Source organism: Falco biarmicus, chromosome 8, assembly GCF_023638135.1.
Source record: "Falco biarmicus isolate bFalBia1 chromosome 8, bFalBia1.pri, whole genome shotgun sequence".
NCBI lineage: Eukaryota > Metazoa > Chordata > Aves > Falconiformes > Falconidae > Falco > Falco biarmicus.
The window spans coordinates 45,872,689-45,890,570 of NC_079295.1; the positions used below are offsets into that span (position 1 = coordinate 45,872,689).

Sequence of the window (17,882 nt, forward strand, 5' to 3'; positions counted from 1 at the left end):
CTGGAGCATCTCCCTTATGAGAAAAGGCTGAGAAGGCTGAGACTGTTTATCCTGGAGACTCGGAGGGGATCTAGTCAGTGTATACAAATATTTAAAGGGCGGGTGTCAAGAGGATGGCGACAGGCTCTTTTCAGTGGTGCCAAGTACAGGACAAGGGGCGATGGGCATGAACACAGGAAGTTCCATCTGAATATGAGGAAAACCATCTTTACTTTAAGGGTAACAGAGCACTGGAAGAGGCTACCCAGAGAGGTTGTGGAGTCTCTTCTGGAGACATTCAAACCCACCTGGTTGCAATTTTGTGACACCTGGCCTAGTTGAACCTGATTTACCAGGAGGCTGGACTAGATGATCTCCAGTTGTGCCTTCCAACCCCGAACAATCTGTGACTTTGTGGACGGGACTCTGGGTCACCTGATCTAGTTGAAGATATCCCTGCTCATTGCGGGGGTGTGTGGGATGGGGTGGGGTAGGCTATGTGATCTTTAAAGGTGCCTTCAAACACAGACTGTGATTCTCTGGTTCTATGAATCTACAAATCTATGATGCTATATTCTATCATTCTATTATTTTCTATCCTTCAATGATTCTGTGAAGCAATCCGGTGGAGAGGGCCTGTCAGAGAGACTCTCCTGAATGCGTGCATGTCCCGTGAATGTGTTCCCACTGCTATCAGGTATGCTCGCAAGCGCGGGGCTGCAGCAGGTGCTACGGGCTGAGCCGGAGCGAGAAGCCGAGAGGGCGGAGGGCGGCTCCTGCGCCAGAGCGCGGCAGTTTTTGCCTGCGACTGCGAGTGTCGCTGTCGGCTCGTGATGTGTCCGAAGATGGGCGGCAGCCGCAGCAGCAGCGAGCGAGCGGCAGGACTACACGGCCCCAGCCCATGCAGCGCGGGGAACGAGCCGAGCCGGACTGCTCGGAGGAAAGGCTCGGCGGGAGCAGCGCGGCGGCAGAGCTGAACCGCAGGCCGGCTCCGGAGTGCGGAGGGGCGAGCAGGCGGCTGCTGCCAGGATTTAGAATGGCGGAGGGGGAAGAGCGCTGGGGCCGGCGGGAGCGAGCCCTGCTCTGGTGCGTCCTGCTGGCGGCGTGGGAGGCGGCGTGGGGGCAGCTGCGCTACTCGGTGCCCGAGGAGATGCCGAAGGGCTCGTTCGTGGCCGACGTGGCCAAGGACCTGGCGCTGCAGCTGCCCGCGCTCCCCGACCGCGGCGTGCGCATCATAGACAGAGGCAGGGCGCAGTATTTCGCCCTGCACGGGAAGACGGGACACTTGGTGACGGCGGAGAGGATAGACAGAGAGCAGCTTTGCCGGCTGGTGGAGAAATGCGTGCTGCGCTGTGAGGTGATAGTGGACGGGGAAATGAAGGTTTACGGCATCGACGTGGAGATCACGGACATTAACGACAACGCGCCAAGCTTCCAAGACACAGAAACGGAGCTGAGAATGAGCGAGACGACAGCGCCGGGGTCGCGGTTTCCCCTGGCCGAGGCTCACGACCCGGACGCGGGAGCGAATTCGCTGCAGAGCTACGAGCTGAGCGGCGACGAGCACTTCTCGCTGGCCGTGCAGGCGGGCCCCGGCGGGGACCAGCGCCCCGAGCTGGTGCTGGCCAAGGCGCTGGACCGGGAGGAGGCGGCGTTCCACGAGCTGGTGCTGAGGGCGAGCGACGGCGGCGAGCCGGCACGGACGGGCACGGCGCGGATCCGCGTGGCCGTGCTGGACGCGAACGACAACGCGCCCCAGTTCAGCCAGGCCGAGTACACGGTGCGTGTGCCGGAGGACGTGCCCGTGGGCTCCGTCCTCATCACCGTCACGGCCACCGACGCCGACGAGGGGCTGAACGGGCACGTGAAATACTCATTGAAGAAAACGAAGGACCTGGCACCGCAGGTTTTTCACCTGGACGCTGAGACGGGATCGATCACGGTGCTGCGGAGCCTGGACTTCGAGGAAGCCGAGTCGTACGAACTGGAGGTGCAGGCGCATGATGGTGGGGCCCTTTTCGACACGGCCAAAGTCGCGATCAGCGTGACAGACGTGAACGACAACGCGCCCGAACTGACAGTATCGTCGGCGCTGAGCGCGATCTCCGAGGACGCGCCGTCGGGGACGGTGGTGGCCCTGCTGCACGTGCAGGACCGGGACTCGGGGGCGAACGGCGAGGTGCGGTGCAGCATCGGCGAGGGGCTGCCGTTCCGGCTGGAGAAGTCGTTTGAGGGCTACTACCGCGTGGTGACGGCGAGGGAGCTGGACCGGGAGAAGGTGGCGGAGTACAACGTGACGGTGCGGGCGGCGGACGGCGGGTCGCCGTCGCTGTGGAGCGGCGCGGTGCTGGCGCTGCGGGTGCTGGACGTGAACGACAACGCGCCGGTGTTCGCGGAGGCGCGCTACAGCGCCCGTGTGCCCGAGAACAACGCGGCGGGCGCGCTGGTGCTGACGGTGCGGGCGGCGGACGCGGACTGGGGTCAGAACGCGCGCGTGCGGTACCGGCTGTCGGAGGGGCGGGTGCGCGGCGCGCCGCTCTCGTCCTACGTGTCGGTGCAGGCGGAGACGGGCGCGCTGTACGCGCTGCGCTCCTTCGACTACGAGGAGGTGCGCGAGGTGGGGCTGTGGGTGCGGGCGGAGGACGGCGGCGCGCCGGCGCTGAGCAGCAACGTGTCGGTGCGGCTCGTGATCGTGGACGAGAACGACAACGCGCCGCAGGTGCTGTACCCGCCGGCGGCGCCGGGCGCGGGCTGGGCGGGCGTGGAGCTGGCGCCGCGCTCGGCGGAGCCCGGGGCGCTGGTGGCCAAGGTGGTGGCGGTGGACGCGGACGCGGGGCAGAACGCGTGGCTGTCGTACGAGCTGGCCAAGGCGACGGAGCCGGGGCTGTTCCGCGTGGGGCTGCACAGCGGCGAGGTGCGCACGGCGCGCTTCCCGCTGGCCCGCGACGCGGCGCGGCAGAGCCTGGTGGTGGTGGTGAAGGACCACGGGCGGCCGGCGCTGTCGGCCACGGCCACGCTGACCGTGGTGCTGGCCGAGAGCGTGGCCGAGCTGCTCTCGGAGCTGGGCAGCGCGGCGGCGGCGCCGGGCGAGCCGGCCGGCAGCCTGACGCGCTGGCTGGTGGTGGCCGTGGCGGCCGTGTCCTGCCTCTTCCTCGCCTTCCTGCTGCTGCTGCTGGCGCTGCGCCTGCGGCGCTGGCGCCGCTCGCAGCTGCTGGCGGCGGGCAGCGGCGCCGCGCGCGGCGTCCCGGCCTCGCACTTCGTGGGCATCGACGGCGTCCGCGCCTTCCTGCACTCCTACTCGCACGAGGTGTCGCTCACCGCCGACTCGCGCAAGAGCCAGCTCCGCTTGTCGGCCGGCAGCTGCTGCGACACCCTCCCGGCCCGGCCGCCGCCCGACGAGCCCGCGCCGCTGCTCGGCGACGACCCCGCCGCGCCCCCGGTGAGTGCCTCTGCCCGCGCTTGGCTGCCTTTCCTTCCTGCCGCTCTGGAGTTTCTCGCTGCCCCTTGCCTTCCCTCTGCGCACGCAGGCAAGGCCGCGGCAGCTGCGGGCACAGGGCCTCGGTGCGCTCCTGCCTCTCGTTCCCGCGGGGCCCGTGCCTGGCTGGCTCATCCGGCGCTCCGGCTGCGGTGGCAGGCAGGGGCGGTGAGGGTCCCTGGCGCTCTCTCGCGGGGCTGGCGAGGGGAGGAGGCGTAGGCACGACCGCAGCAGGACAGGCGCGGGGGTGTGTGGGGGTGCATGGCCTTGAGGGGGCGCTCGGGACTCCTGCTTTGCTCGGTATCCACCCCCAGGCTCTGCTGAGAGCCTTGCAGAGCATACGCCTCCCTTCTTGGAATGCTTCCAGGCCTGATAATGGTTTATGTCACAGAGAAGTGGCCTGGGGGACTGGCCCTTTGGTGAGAGGTGCTGGCACATTAGGAGGGTCCAAGAACACCAAGAGACTTGTGAGGGGCTGTTGACGAGCGTCCTGGGAGCTGTCCTTGAGGGGCTGCAGATGGGTATAAGACACATTGGTGGCCAAAGGAATGTTTTTCCATCTGCATTGCGAGCCCTGGGAGGTCCTTCCTGTGTGTTCACAGGTTTTCACGGTGTCTTTAACAAATGGCTTAATTATGTGCTTATGGCAAGGGCCATTACAAGTGATTTGGAAGGAGCCACCTGAGTGTTCATTCCCTACTAAATACCTGAATTAGTTCCTGACCCTAAGTGCCGTGCTCTAAGAAGAGAATGCCATGATCCCTTCAATTCAGCACGGGTTAACTTCTTGCCTTGCTCATTGTGATGATCTGGAGGTGGGTCATCATCTCTGATAATGTGTGCAAGATCAGATCTGCTACGTTTCTCTGACTCTCACGTACCTGGCTTTGATGGTCACTGCTGTAAAGAGGAAGACAATCATAGCTGTGTTTCCATAAAATGTTACTGGAGGAAATGCTTTTGGTTGTCACAAACAAGACACATGTTTTGTTAGTTCCCAGGCTTCTCTGCATTCATCAATTTATTCTTCCTGTTTGAGTGATGTGTGCTGTACATGGCAGTTATTGAGCATTGACGTGCACTTTATGTCGTGGTTTGGGACTCATCTATCTTCCAAGCTGCCCCTGTGCTGTAGTAGGACTGTTGTATCTTTGAGGTGATCCTTGGATGACTGGGTCTCTATCGGAGCTGCATATCGCTTATGCACTTGAGAAATTTCTCAGAAGCAGTGTGATGAGCGGAGAAATCCCTTTGCATGCATCTGTGTTGTGATCCTTGTTCTTCAGTAAGGAGAAGTTGGTGTGCAACTTTTCTTTCAGTGGTGTCTGTCTGCAGAGGTAGCCTTCCCGTTGTGTAATGTTTGGGCAGGGTGAAAAGTTCTGCCTGTCCAGAGACCGGGCAGGTGAAAAAGGTTACTGTGCTATAATCTGAAATGTCTGAAACATATAACTGCTGTAAAAGTTCAGTTTGTCCTGGTTGTTACAGGGAGCCCACAGCTGTGGTTCCATGCATTTTCCCTCTTCTACTCTGCAAAGACATTCCATTGAGGAAATGTGGCTGTGGTCTTTGGTGTGAGCCACTCACGTGCTTATTACCAACTAGATACTCTTCTTGCATAGCTTCTGCAGTTGGCAGGGGCTGAACTGTGAAGCTGTGATTCGTTCTCTGCAGCAGATGTCTCGTTCTTTCCTTGTTGGTTGTCCAGGCCTAAAGCTGGGTCTCATTGCGCCTGGTGACCCTTACAACATTTAAAGGTCTCTTCTAGTTGTTGGGCTGGCAAAGCACTTCCCATCCATACCATGAAGGTGTACAGGTGCCAAGGCAAAGACTTTGATGCCCTTCTGTTTCCCTAAGGTGCCACCAAATGACATACTTTTTAGCCTGTGGCTGACACGTGGCCAAAACACTGGTTACTGTCCATGGTGCAGCTGTAGGCTGTGAGCGCAGAGCCAGGAGGGTGGGAGGGAGGCTTGGAGCCAGGGAAACAGGTGGGTCAGCGTGGTCCTGTCTGAGCAACGGTCTGATTTTGTGCCTTTTGCCAAGGCCTGTGCCATTCAGGCAGTGGTCCTGGTTGCCCTGTCCTGAAAGGGAATGTCTGTCCTCTAGCAGTTTGCGCAGGAACTGTTTGTGTTGGACAATGATGCACGGGAAGAACGGCTTCAATTCCTCTGTGAAACTGCATTACCCATCTGTCTGCCCCTGTAACATTGTGATGTGGAGTTTCTTCATAGTTGTAATGACACTGTCTTTCAGGCCTTTGTGTCCTGGAAGGTCGTGGTTCATTTCCCCCCTTTCTGCAGAGTGCTTTTGCATTTGAAACTGTGCGTGGCATTTTGCAGCAAATACTTCCTTCAGTCACCAAAGACAGACTTTTGCCTGTGAGGAAAAGCAAGCAGAAGCTAAAAGAGAGTCTGCTGTAGTAGCCCAGGAGAATGAGCATGAGAAAGAGACCGATGACAAGGTGTTTACACTTATTGCTTCATATTTGTGGGAGATGAACAGGCCACACAGTAGAAAAAAAGGTTTCTGGGAGCTGATGACTATTTCTTAAAATGACCCCCCTAGTACTATGCAGTCCAGGGTGAGACTTCAGGGCCACACTGGCAGACTGAGATCTGTGTGACTTCCAGGTGCTGTCAGGGAGGAATTTCAATGCCTGCAGTGAAGACCAAGAAGACTTCCAGGTGAGTTTCTCTGACAACACTTCGTCTCCTGATGCTTCCTTGCCTTGCTTTGTTGATTTATGGGGTTTTTTTTCTTGGTTTCCTGTGCATGTAGGTTTCCTTGTCATTATCAGCAGAGCTTTGTTTAGCAATGTGTCATGTGTTAGTGCCTGTTGTCCATGCTACAGCGAGTGTGAAAGGCAGGAGATGTCAGAGTATCTTTGTGTTCTGTTATTGTTGGGAGGAATCTCTTTAAACATGACCTTAGAGGAAGCCACGTTTCTGTGGAAGAGCACGTGTGTTAATAGAGGGGAGGAGATTCTACCTCAGCAGACAGTGTGATGACCCTGACTCTGTTGGAAGGATGTTTCTCTTTTATTTTGTCCTTTTTTCAGTGGTGTGCTTTACAATCCTTCTGTTTGTTCTCAGACTTGGGGCAAGGAAACATAACTGCCCTCTTGGTGTGATTGTAGTGCATTGTATTAGCATGGTGTGTCTTTTCCAACTCTGAGAAGGCCAGTAGCAAATCAACCAGTTGTGTACCATTGGAGAGAAGAGAGGGGAGCTGTGTGTGTGAGATTGTAGAAGAACAGATAGTCATTTTCTTTCCTTGTTATAGTTAACACAACTGTGTGCCTGACGGTGTACCATGTGTGCAACTGGGGTTCCTGCTTCTCAGACATTGTGGCCTAAGAAATGCTATTCCCTGTTATGCTTTCATTCCTGCATGTTTCTGACTCTTTCCTTGCTTGTTGTCACGAGCTAGAGTTTGACCTCAGTGTGCCTGATGACATAGGGAAGGTCAGGTCCCTTGCAATTCCCAGAGTGCAGGCTCAGATCGCATACACCCCTTTGATGTTGAGAACTGTAAAGAGGAAGACTTTCCTAGGCATACGTGTGCTCCCAGAGGCGCACTTGTCTGTAGTGAGAAAGAGGAAAACCATCCCTACTGCAGTCCTCAAAGTGCAGAGTGGTAATCCTTCCGAAGCAAGGTTTGAACACCCAGTGATAATAGGAGATGGTGTGCAGGGTATCCTCTATACAGTCCCCCAAAATACATTGCCTGCTAAGCTGGAGAAATATGGGACTGTTAGATCACTGGCTGAATGGCCATGTCCAAAGAGTTCAAGTCAATGGCTCAATGTCCAAGTGGAAGCCAGTAACATGTGGTGTCCCTCAACAGTCTGTACCTGGATGAGTACTATTTTATAAAGTTCATAGTGCAATTTGGATCAATGACAGCATATTGGAGATGACTTGAAGGTGAGCTGACTTACTCAAACTGAAGAGACATAACCTGAGGACACCTTTACAGGCTAGGAGTTCAGCAAAGCCAAGTGCAACGTGCTGCAACTGAGTCTGGGCAATCCCCAGTTTCAATACAGACTGAGGGATGGGAGGATTGAGAACAACACTGGGGTACTGGTGGGTGACAAATGGGACATGAGCTGGCAATGTGGGCTTTGTGCCCAGAAAGCCAATCACACATCCTGGGCTGCATAAGAAGTAGCGTGGCCAGCAGGCTGAGGGAGGTGGTTCTCCCCCTCTACTCTGCTTTCATGAGACCCCAGGTGCAGGACTGCGCTCAACTCTGGGGCCCACAGTCACAACAGATATGGGCCAGTTACATAGAGTCCAGAGAAAGTCAAATGAATGGTCAAAGGGCTAGAACATGTGATGACCCAGGCTCTGTAAGATGACCGTGCCTCTTTGCCTCTTTTCTTTTGGCCATTTATCTCTGCTGTCGAGGAAGGGCTAAAGGAGTTAGAGATTCTGCAGCCTATAGAAAAGAAGGCTCTTGGGAGACCTTACTGTACCTTTTCAATGTATAAATGGGGCTTATAATATAGATGGAGAGAGACTTTTTACGAGGGGCTGTTGTGAAAGGGCAAAAGGCAATGGTTTTGTACTGAAAGACGGATGTTTCTGATTAGACAGAAAGAAGAAACGTTCTATAAATAGGGTGGTGAGACACTGGAACAGGTTTTCAAAATATGTTGTAGATGTGCCATGCTTGGAAGGGTTTACAGACAGGTTAGATGGGATTTTGAGCAACCTGACCTAGTGAAGGAGGTCCCTGTCCATGGCACAGGACTGGGCTAGGTGAACTTGAAAGGTACCTTCCATCCCAAAACATTCTTTGGATCCATGAAAGATTCGGTGTGGCTTTGCACTTCCCTGGTCAGCCCCTCAAGTATGGAGATGCTTGAGCAGGAACTTCTGTGAATCAAAATGTAACTAGTAAGGGATATTCTGCTCTCTTAGCACAGAGCTATACACGTGGCATTTCTGCTGTTTCCCAGAATAAATTTTCTTCCCCCTAATGGAAGAATTTACAACAGATAAAGAATTAACAAGAGAACAAAAGATTCCCCATGCAGTACTGGCATGAGAGGACTGCAGAGGATTTTGCTTCATTCGGTTTCTGATGTCTCATTGAATACACCAACACGAGTTTGTCCTTGATGGTACTCGTCCCAGGCAAGGAAAGCAGAACGGAGAATGAAGTCTTCTGCAGCTATCAAACCGTGTGTTGCTCTTCTCGTTGCCGCCGATTTCACCAAGAGCGGCTGAGTTCCTTTGTGTTCTGCTCTGCCGCGCGTATCGGGTGCTGAGCACTCTCTGCGATGGGGGAGGTGACCGAAAGCCCCTGGCAGTGTACCTGAGCGTTGAACGCCCCCGGGGCCGGCGCAGCCTCCGCGCCCCGCGGAGCGCGGCCATCAGCCGGCTGCGGTGGCGTCGTGGCGCCTCCGGGTGCCGCTGTTGGCCGACGCGGAGCGGCACTGGAGCCACAGCCGCAGCCGGAGCCGCCGCAGCGTCCTGCCCCCACGGGCTGCTGGCTCGCACGGCGCCGGCCAGAGCGGCAGCGGCACGGGCAGCAGCGGCGAGAGGCGGCGCGGGGAGCAGCGGCGTCCGAGCAGGCGCCGAGATCGCTGCCCTCCGGCGGCCCCCGCGCTCGTGGCGGAGCGGGGCTGCAAGGGAGGGAGGGCAGCGGCAGGAGGGAGGAGCGCGGCGAGCGCTGGCGAGAATGGCGGGCAGGCCGGGGCCGAGCCGGCGGCCAGCGGCCGGGCGAGCGCTGCTGCCCGCCGTGCTGCTGTGCTTGTGCTGCCGGGCGGCGCCGGAGCGGATCCGCTACGCCATCCCCGAGGAGCTGGGCAGAGGCTCGCTGGTGGGGCCGCTGGCGCGGGACCTGGGGCTGAGCCCGGCCGAGCTGCCGGCACGCAAGCTGCGGGTGGCGTCTGCCGCTAAGAGGCAGCTGAGATACTTCAGCGTGAGCGAGGAGAACGGGAACTTGTACGTGAGCGAGAGGCTGGACCGGGAGCAGATGTGCGGCGAGTCGCCGTCCTGCGCCGTCAGCTTCGAGGCGCTGGTGCAGAACCCGCTCAACGTCTTCCACGTCGACGTCGCCATCCACGACGTCAACGACAACGCGCCGGCCTTCAGCAAGGCTGCTCTCCACCTCGACATCGTAGAGCTGACGCTTCCCGGCGCTCGTTTTCCGCTGGAGATGGCCCGAGACGCGGACGTGGGCAGCAACTCGCAGCTGACTTACCAGCTCAGCAGCAACCCGTCCTTCAGCCTGGCCGTCAAGGAGAGCCCGGATGGAAGCGAGCAGCCGGAGTTAGTCCTGGAGCGCGGGTTGGACCGTGAGAAGCAGAGCTCCTTCGAGCTGGTGCTGACGGCGGTGGATGGCGGAGACCCCGCCAGGTCCGGGACCGTGCAGGTTCGCGTCAACGTGACGGACGCCAACGACAACCCGCCCGTGTTCAGTAAAAGCGTCTACGAGGCGCGAGTGCGGGAGAATCTGCCACCGGGGTCGCCGGTGCTGCGGGTGCGGGCCACGGATGCGGACGCGGGCTCCAACGCGCGGGTCTCCTACTCCTTCGGCAACGTCCCCGACGGCGTCCGCGCGTTGTTCAGCGTGGACAGCGAGAGCGGCGAGGTCAGGACGGCGGGTCCCCTCGATTTCGAGGAGAGGAGTAAATACAGCTTCGGCCTGGAGGCGAGGGACGGCGGCGGGCTGACGGCGCACTGCAGGGTGCAGCTAGAGGTCACCGATGAGAACGACAACGCGCCCGAAATCACGGTGCTGTCGGTGTCGAGCCCGGTGCCCGAGGACGCGCCGGCCGGCACGGTGGTGGCCCTGCTGAACGTGAACGACGCGGACTCCGGGGAGAACGGTCAGGTGTCGTGCGAGCTGTCGGGCGAGGCGCCGCTGTCGATCGTGGCGTCGTCGGGCGGCTCGTACAAGGTGGTGACGGCGAGCGCGCTGGACCGGGAGCAGGCGGCCGAGCACCGGGTGACGGTGGTGGCCAGGGACGGCGGCAGCCCGGCGCTGTCCAGCCGCACGGCGCTGGTGCTGGAGGTGTCGGACGTGAACGACAACGCGCCGGTGTTCGAGGAGGCCGCCTACAGCGCCTACGTGGCGGAGAACAACGCGGCGGGCGCGCCGGTGCTGCGCGTGCGCGCGCGGGACGCGGACGCGGGCGCCAACGGGCGCGTGAGCTACTGGCTGGCGGGCGGCAGCGCGGGCGCGGCGCCGTACGTGTCGGTGGAGGCGCGGAGCGGCGCGGTGTACGCGCAGCGCTCCTTCGACTACGAGCAGTGCCGCGAGTTCGCGGTGGCGGTGCGGGCGCAGGACGGCGGGGCGCCGGCGCGGAGCTCCACGGCGACGGTGCGCGTCTTCGTGCTGGACCGCAACGACAACGCGCCGCGCGTGCTGTGGCCGGCGGCGGGCGCGGGGGCGGGGGCGGCGGCGGGCGCGGGGCCGTTCGAGGTGGTGCCGCGCTCGGCCGAGGCCGGGTACCTGGTGGCCAAGGTGGTGGCGGTGGACGCGGACGCGGGGCGCAACGCGTGGCTGTCGTACGAGCTGGTGCAGGCGCCGGAGCCGGCGCTGTTCCGCGTGGGGCTGCACAGCGGCGAGGTGCGCACGGCGCGGGCCGTGTCGGAGAGGGACGCGGCCAAGCAGCGGCTGGTGGCCGTGGTGAAGGACCACGGGCAGCCGGCGCTGTCGGCCACGGCCACGCTGCACGTGGTGCTGGCCGAGAGCTTGCAGGAGGCGCTGCCGGAGCTGAGCGAGCGGGCGGCGGGCGCCGACGCGCCGGCGGAGCTGCAGTTCTACCTGGTGCTGGCGCTGGCGCTGCTGTCCGCGCTGTTCCTGCTGAGCGTGGCGCTGGCCGTGGTGGCGCGGGTGCGCGGCGCCGGGCCGCCCGCCGTCCTGCGCTGCCTGGGCGCGCAGCGCTTCTCCGTGGCCGGCGCCGCCTTCCCGGCCGACTTCTGCGAGGGCACCTTGCCCTACTCCTACAACCTGTGCGTGGCGCCGGGCCGCGCCGTCGCCGAGGGCGCTTGGCTGCCGCCGCCGCTGCCCAGCCTGCCCGCGGAGGAGCTGCTCGGCGGGGAGCCCTGCGGGAAGCCGAGCCCGAGCAGCAGCGCCGGCGCGGGAGAGCCGCCCGCGGACGCCGACGCACCGCAGGTCGGTAAGCCCGCGCGCTCGCGCTCCTCCCCTCGAGCCTTTCCGAGCCGCCGACCGCTCTTCCCCGGGGCTTCCCGCGGGGGCGGTGCAGGGGCAGCGCTGAGCCGTGTCCCCGCCAGGGAACGGAGGCACGCACGGGCTCTCCGCCTGCCCCTTGATGCTCTTTCCCACAGGAAGGTGCGCGTGGCGCCGTGACCGGGGCAGTTACTCCGGCGCTTGTTCCCCGCCAGTGAGCGGTTCCCTCCTTCCGCCAGGTGCCCTCCCATCTTCTGGAGAAGGCTGCAGGAACGGCTGCATTCGGGGGGCAGATAAATTTCATCAGGGCGTGATTTTCCCGAGTTCTGTGCGCTATTATTTCTCCTCTCTTTTTCCTGGGTGGTAGTTCCCTCTTCCTTACTGGCCCTGTTCTGTCTCTCTGTCTGAGACAAGTGCAGGGGTAGAACGGCAAAAAAAAAGGGAGGGGAAAAAGTCGCCTCTTGTGTTTCAGAGCCTGTCTTCCCATCCTGAGAACATACCTAAGACTACAATGAGGTACGCAAAACGACAGCGCTTGGGCAGTCGAACGAAGTGCATTTGCACACTTGCACTTCGTCCGCGTGGCTTGGGGTTTACAGCCGTCCTTGTCTTCTGCCGCTTCCTACAGCATTCGGTGGGAAAGTTGTGTCCCACGGCCGGGAAGATTCACGAACTAGACAAGTGTTTTCCTGCCACGCATCAAGCTCTTACAGCGTGATTTTTGAGAAGATGAAAGCCGCTGCGCGGTCGTTGGAACCGATTATAGAATTATCAGTATCAAATTATCGAATGTTTTGGATAAATGTGAATGTACATAAGCTATCCTGCGTCTTGCGGGGAGAAATCCCAGAGCCCGTGCATGTCCCCGAGCAACGCCCCTCGTCAGGGGCTGGCTGGGCGGGGGTGGGGCACTGAGGTTCTGTGTTGCTGGCCGCCACCCCCTTTAGCCTTTAACCGCCTAATGACCGTCAGCGGTGGCGGAGCGTTTAATCTGGGGCGTGTTCCTGGCGGCTGGGTGCATGAGCCTGATCCCTCTGGCTCCCGGGGGACGCTCTGGACGTCGTGTTTTGTGTTGCAGAGCCTGTTTGCTTTTGCTGTCCTTGTACCGGTCGTTCCAGCGTGACGGCTACAGAAACCAGTGGTGGGGGTTTGTGGATTTGAACTAATGGTCTGAGCGTCGTATTTGGAGAAAAATGTACGTTCCTTTGCATTCTTGGCCCTTACGCGGTCATCATTGCCGTGCGGAAGCAGCACGCGAGCCGCGGGAGGCGCGCTCTGTCTCCCTGGCCGGGATGGTCTCGGGGAGCCAGGCAGGGGCGGGCGGGAGAGAAGGCGACGGCGGAGATCCCCGCTGGACGGGACCCGCTGCCTCCGCGGCGAGTGCCGCGTCCCGGCGAGCTGCCCGTGGGGAGGCCGGGCGGGCCGCGCTCGGCAGCGCTCGGTGCCTGCAGTGCCGGGAGGAGGCTGCGGGCGCCGCTGTTGACCGAGGAGGAGCGAGAGGAAGGCCGGAGCGCTGCCGGCAGCCCCGCCCGCTGCCGCCCGGCTCGCTCTCTCGCTCGCTGGCTGGCTCGGCGGCCGGGCGGTCTGCGAGCGTCCCCGCGGTGCGGAACCGCGCTGCAGCGAGGCGGAGGGGCCCGGAGCGGCGAGCCGTGCCCGTGCCCGTGTCGGTGTGAGGCGGCGGGGATCTGCCGGCGGTGCCGCAGCAGGGATGTGCGCGGCGGGGAGGCGCTGGGGCCGGCGGGAGCGAGCCCTGCTCTGGTGCGTCCTGCTGGCGGCGTGGGAGGCGGCGTGGGGGCAGCTGCGCTACTCGGTTCCCGAGGAGATGCCGAAGGGCTCGTTCGTGGGCGACGTGGCCAAGGACGTGGCTCTGCCGCTTCCCGCGCTCCCCGACCGCGGCGTGCGCCTTGTCTGCGAAGGTAAGGCGCAGTATTTCGCCCTGCACGGGAAGACGGGACATTTGGTGACGGCGGAGAGGATAGACAGAGAGCAGCTCTGCCGGCTGGTGGAGAAATGCGTGCTGCGCTGTGAGGTGATAGTGGACGGAGAAATGAAGGTTTACGGCGTCGACGTGGAGATCACAGACATTAACGACAACGCGCCCCGCTTCCGAGAGGCAGAAAAAGAACTGCGAATGAGTGAGACGACAGCGCCGGGGTCGCGGTTTCCCCTGGCCGAGGCTCACGACCCGGACGCGGGAGCGAATTCGCTGCAGAGCTACGAGCTGAGCGGCGACGAGCACTTCTCGCTGGCCGTGCAGGCGGGCCCCGGCGGGGACCAGCGCCCCGAGCTGGTGCTGGCCAAGGCGCTGGACCGGGAGGAGGCGGCGTTCCACGAGCTGGTGCTGAGGGCGAGCGACGGCGGCGAGCCGGCACGGACGGGCACGGCGCGGATCCGCGTGGCCGTGCTGGACGCGAACGACAACGCGCCCCAGTTCAGCCAGGCCGAGTACACGGTGCGTGTGCCGGAGGACGTGCCCGTGGGCTCCGTCCTCCTCACCGTCACGGCCGCCGACGCCGACGAGGGGCTGAACGGGCACGTGAAATACAGTTTTAAAAGAATTTCAGACAGAGCGTCAGAACTTTTTTACCTAGACACTGAGACAGGGGAAATATCCGTTAAGGACCATTTGGACTTCGAGGACGTGTACTCACATGAAATGGAGGTTCAAGCACATGATGGTGGGGCCCTTTTCGACACTGCCAAAGTCGCGATCAGCGTGACAGACGTAAACGACAACGCGCCCGAGATTTCTGTGCGGTCGGCGCTGAGCGCGATCTCCGAGGACGCGCCGTCGGGGACGGTGGTGGCCCTGCTGCACGTGCAGGACCGGGACTCGGGGGCGAACGGCGAGGTGCGGTGCAGCATCGGCGAGGGGCTGCCGTTCCGGCTGGAGAAGTCGTTTGAGGGCTACTACCGCGTGGTGACGGCGAGGGAGCTGGACCGGGAGGAGGTGGCGGAGTACAACGTGACGGTGCGGGCGGCGGACGGCGGGTCGCCGTCGCTGTGGAGCGGCGCGGTGCTGGCGCTGCGGGTGCTGGACGTGAACGACAACGCGCCGGTGTTCGCGGAGGCGCGCTACAGCGCCCGTGTGCCCGAGAACAACGCGGCGGGCGCGCTGGTGCTGACGGTGCGGGCGGCGGACGCGGACTGGGGTCAGAACGCGCGCGTGCGGTACCGGCTGTCGGAGGGTCGGGTGCGCGGCGCGCCGCTCTCGTCCTACGTGTCGGTGCAGGCGGAGACGGGCGCGCTGTACGCGCTGCGCTCCTTCGACTACGAGGAGGTGCGCGAGGTGGGGCTGTGGGTGCGGGCGGAGGACGGCGGCGCGCCGGCGCTGAGCAGCAACGTGTCGGTGCGGCTCGTGATCGTGGACGAGAACGACAACGCGCCGCAGGTGCTGTACCCGCCGGCGGCGCCGGGCGCGGGCTGGGCGGGCGTGGAGCTGGCGCCGCGCTCGGCGGAGCCCGGGGCGCTGGTGGCCAAGGTGGTGGCGGTGGACGCGGACGCGGGGCAGAACGCGTGGCTGTCGTACGAGCTGGCCAAGGCGACGGAGCCGGGGCTGTTCCGCGTGGGGCTGCACAGCGGCGAGGTGCGCACGGCGCGCTTCCCGCTGGCCCGCGACGCGGCGCGGCAGAGCCTGGTGGTGGTGGTGAAGGACCACGGGCGGCCGGCGCTGTCGGCCACGGCCACGCTGACCGTGGTGCTGGCCGAGAGCGTGGCCGAGCTGCTCTCGGAGCTGGGCAGCGCGGCGGCGGCGCCGGGCGAGCCGGCCGGCAGCCTGACGCGCTGGCTGGTGGTGGCCGTGGCGGCCGTGTCCTGCCTCTTCCTCGCCTTCCTGCTGCTGCTGCTGGCGCTGCGCCTGCGGCGCTGGCGCCGCTCGCAGCTGCTGGCGGCGGGCAGCGGCGCCGCGCGCGGCGTCCCGGCCTCGCACTTCGTGGGCATCGACGGCGTCCGCGCCTTCCTGCACTCCTACTCGCACGAGGTGTCGCTCACCGCCGACTCGCGCAAGAGCCAGCTCCGCTTGTCGGCCGGCAGCTGCTGCGACACCCTCCCGGCCCGGCCGCCGCCCGACGAGCCCGCGCCGCTGCTCGGCGACGACCCCGCCGCGCCCCCGGTGAGTGCCTCTGCCCGCGCTTGGCTGCCTTTCCTTCCTGCCGCTCTGGAGTTTCTCGCTGCCCCTTGCCTTCCCTCTGCGCACGCAGGCAAGGCCGCGGCAGCTGCGGGCACAGGGCCTCGGTGCGCTCCTGCCTCTCGTTCCCGCGGGTCCGTGCCTGGCTGGCTCATCCGGCGCTCCGGCTGCGGTGGCAGGCAGGGGCGGTGAGGGTCCCTGGCGCTCCCTTGCGGGGCTGGCGAGGGGAGGAGGCGTAGGCACGACCGCAGCAGGACAGGCGCGGGGGTGTGTGGGAGTGCATGGCCTTGAGGGAGCGCTCGGGACTCCTGCTTTGCTCGGCTTCCACCCCGAGGCTCCTCTAGAGAACCTTGCAGAGAAGGCGCCTCCCTTCTTGGAATGCTTCCAGGCCTGGTAATGGTTTATGTCACAGAGAAATGGCCTGGGGGACTGGCCCTTTGGTGAGAGGTGCTGGTACATTAGGTGGGTCCAAGAACACCACGCGACTTGTGAGGGGCTGTTGACGAGCGTCCTGGGAGCTATCCTTGAGGGGCTGTAGAAGGGCACAAGACATGTTGGTGGCCAAAGGAATGTTTTTCCATCTGCATTGCGAGCCCTGGGAGGTCCTTCCTGTGTGTTCACAGGTTTTCACGGTGTCTTTAACAAATGGCTTAATTATGTGCTTATGGCAAGGGCCATTACAAGTGATTTGGAAGGAGCCACCTGAGTGTTCATTCCCTACTAAATACCTGAATTAGTTCCTGACCCTAAGTGCCGTGCTCTAAGAAGAGAATGCCATGATCCCTTCAATTCAGCACGGGTTAACTTCTTGCCTTGCTCATTGTGATGATCTGGAGGTGGGTCATCATCTCTGATAATGTGTGCAAGATCAGATCTGCTACGTTTCTCTGACTCTCACGTACCTGGCTTTGATGGTCACTGCTGTAAAGAGGAAGACAATCATAGCTGTGTTTCCATAAAATGTTACTGGAGGAAATGCTTTTGGTTGTCACAAACAAGACACATGTTTTGTTAGTTCCCAGGCTTCTCTGCATTCATCAATTTATTCTTCCTGTTTGAGTGATGTGTGCTGTACATGGCAGTTATTGAGCATTGACGTGCACTTTATGTCGTGGTTTGGGACTCATCTATCTTCCAAGCTGCCCCTGTGCTGTAGTAGGACTGTTGTATCTTTGAGGTGATCCTTGGATGACTGGGTCTCTATCGGAGCTGCATATCGCTTATGCACTTGAGAAATTTCTCAGAAGCAGTGTGATGAGCGGAGAAATCCCTTTGCATGCATCTGTGTTGTGATCCTTGTTCTTCAGTAAGGAGAAGTTGGTGTGCAACTTTTCTTTCAGTGGTGTCTGTCTGCAGAGGTAGCCTTCCCGTTGTGTAATGTTTGGGCAGGGTGAAAAGTTCTGCCTGTCCAGAGACCGGGCAGGTGAAAAAGGTTACTGTGCTATAATCTGAAATGTCTGAAACATATAACTGCTGTAAAAGTTCAGTTTGTCCTAGTTGTTACAGGGAGCCCACAGCTGTGGTTCCATGCATTTTCCCTCTTCTACTCTGCAAAGACATTCCATTGAGGAAATGTGGCTGTGGTCTTTGGTGTGAGCCACTCACGTGCTTATTACCAACTAGATACTCTTCTTGCATAGCTTCTGCAGTTGGCAGGGGCTGAACTGTGAAGCTGTGATTCGTTCTCTGCAGCAGATGTCTCGTTCTTTCCTTGTTGGTTGTCCAGGCCTAAAGCTGGGTCTCATTGCGCCTGGTGACCCTTACAACATTTAAAGGTCTCTTCTAGTTGTTGGGCTGGCAAAGCACTTCCCATCCATACCATGAAGGTGTACAGGTGCCAAGGCAAAGACTTTGATGCCCTTCTGTTTCCCTAAGGTGCCACCAAATGACATACTTTTTAGCCTGTGGCTGACACGTGGCCAAAACACTGGTTACTGTCCATGGTGCAGCTGTAGGCTGTGAGCGCAGAGCCAGGAGGGTGGGAGGGAGGCTTGGAGCCAGGGAAACAGGTGGGTCAGCGTGGTCCTGTCTGAGCAACGGTCTGATTTTGTGCCTTTTGCCAAGGCCTGTGCCATTCAGGCAGTGGTCCTGGTTGCCCTGTCCTGAAAGGGAATGTCTGTCCTCTAGCAGTTTGCGCAGGAACTGTTTGTG

General features: G+C 61.1%; 3 protein-coding genes across 3 annotated transcripts; all 3 read left to right on the forward strand.

The window, feature by feature from the left end:
* Positions 1 to 857: 857 nt before the first annotated feature.
* Positions 858 to 4,844, forward strand: LOC130153421 (protocadherin gamma-A10-like). Its single transcript, XM_056348147.1, has one exon. It carries the CDS (start codon positions 881 to 883, stop codon positions 3,671 to 3,673), a length of 2,793 nt encoding a protein of 930 aa, XP_056204122.1. The 5' UTR covers positions 858 to 880; the 3' UTR covers positions 3,674 to 4,844.
* Positions 4,845 to 8,923: 4,079 nt separating this feature from the next.
* LOC130153425 (protocadherin gamma-B5-like) lies at positions 8,924 to 11,899 on the forward strand. Its single transcript, XM_056348151.1, has one exon. It carries the CDS (start codon positions 9,146 to 9,148, stop codon positions 11,783 to 11,785), a length of 2,640 nt encoding a protein of 879 aa, XP_056204126.1. The 5' UTR covers positions 8,924 to 9,145; the 3' UTR covers positions 11,786 to 11,899.
* Positions 11,900 to 12,842: 943 nt separating this feature from the next.
* On the forward strand, positions 12,843 to 15,923 carry LOC130153817 (protocadherin gamma-A10-like). The gene is given in 2 exon segments (XM_056349174.1): positions 12,843 to 13,249; positions 13,252 to 15,923. Coding segments are annotated over 2 exon segments (3,024 nt in total). The 5' UTR covers positions 12,843 to 12,897.
* Positions 15,924 to 17,882: the final 1,959 nt, after the last annotated feature.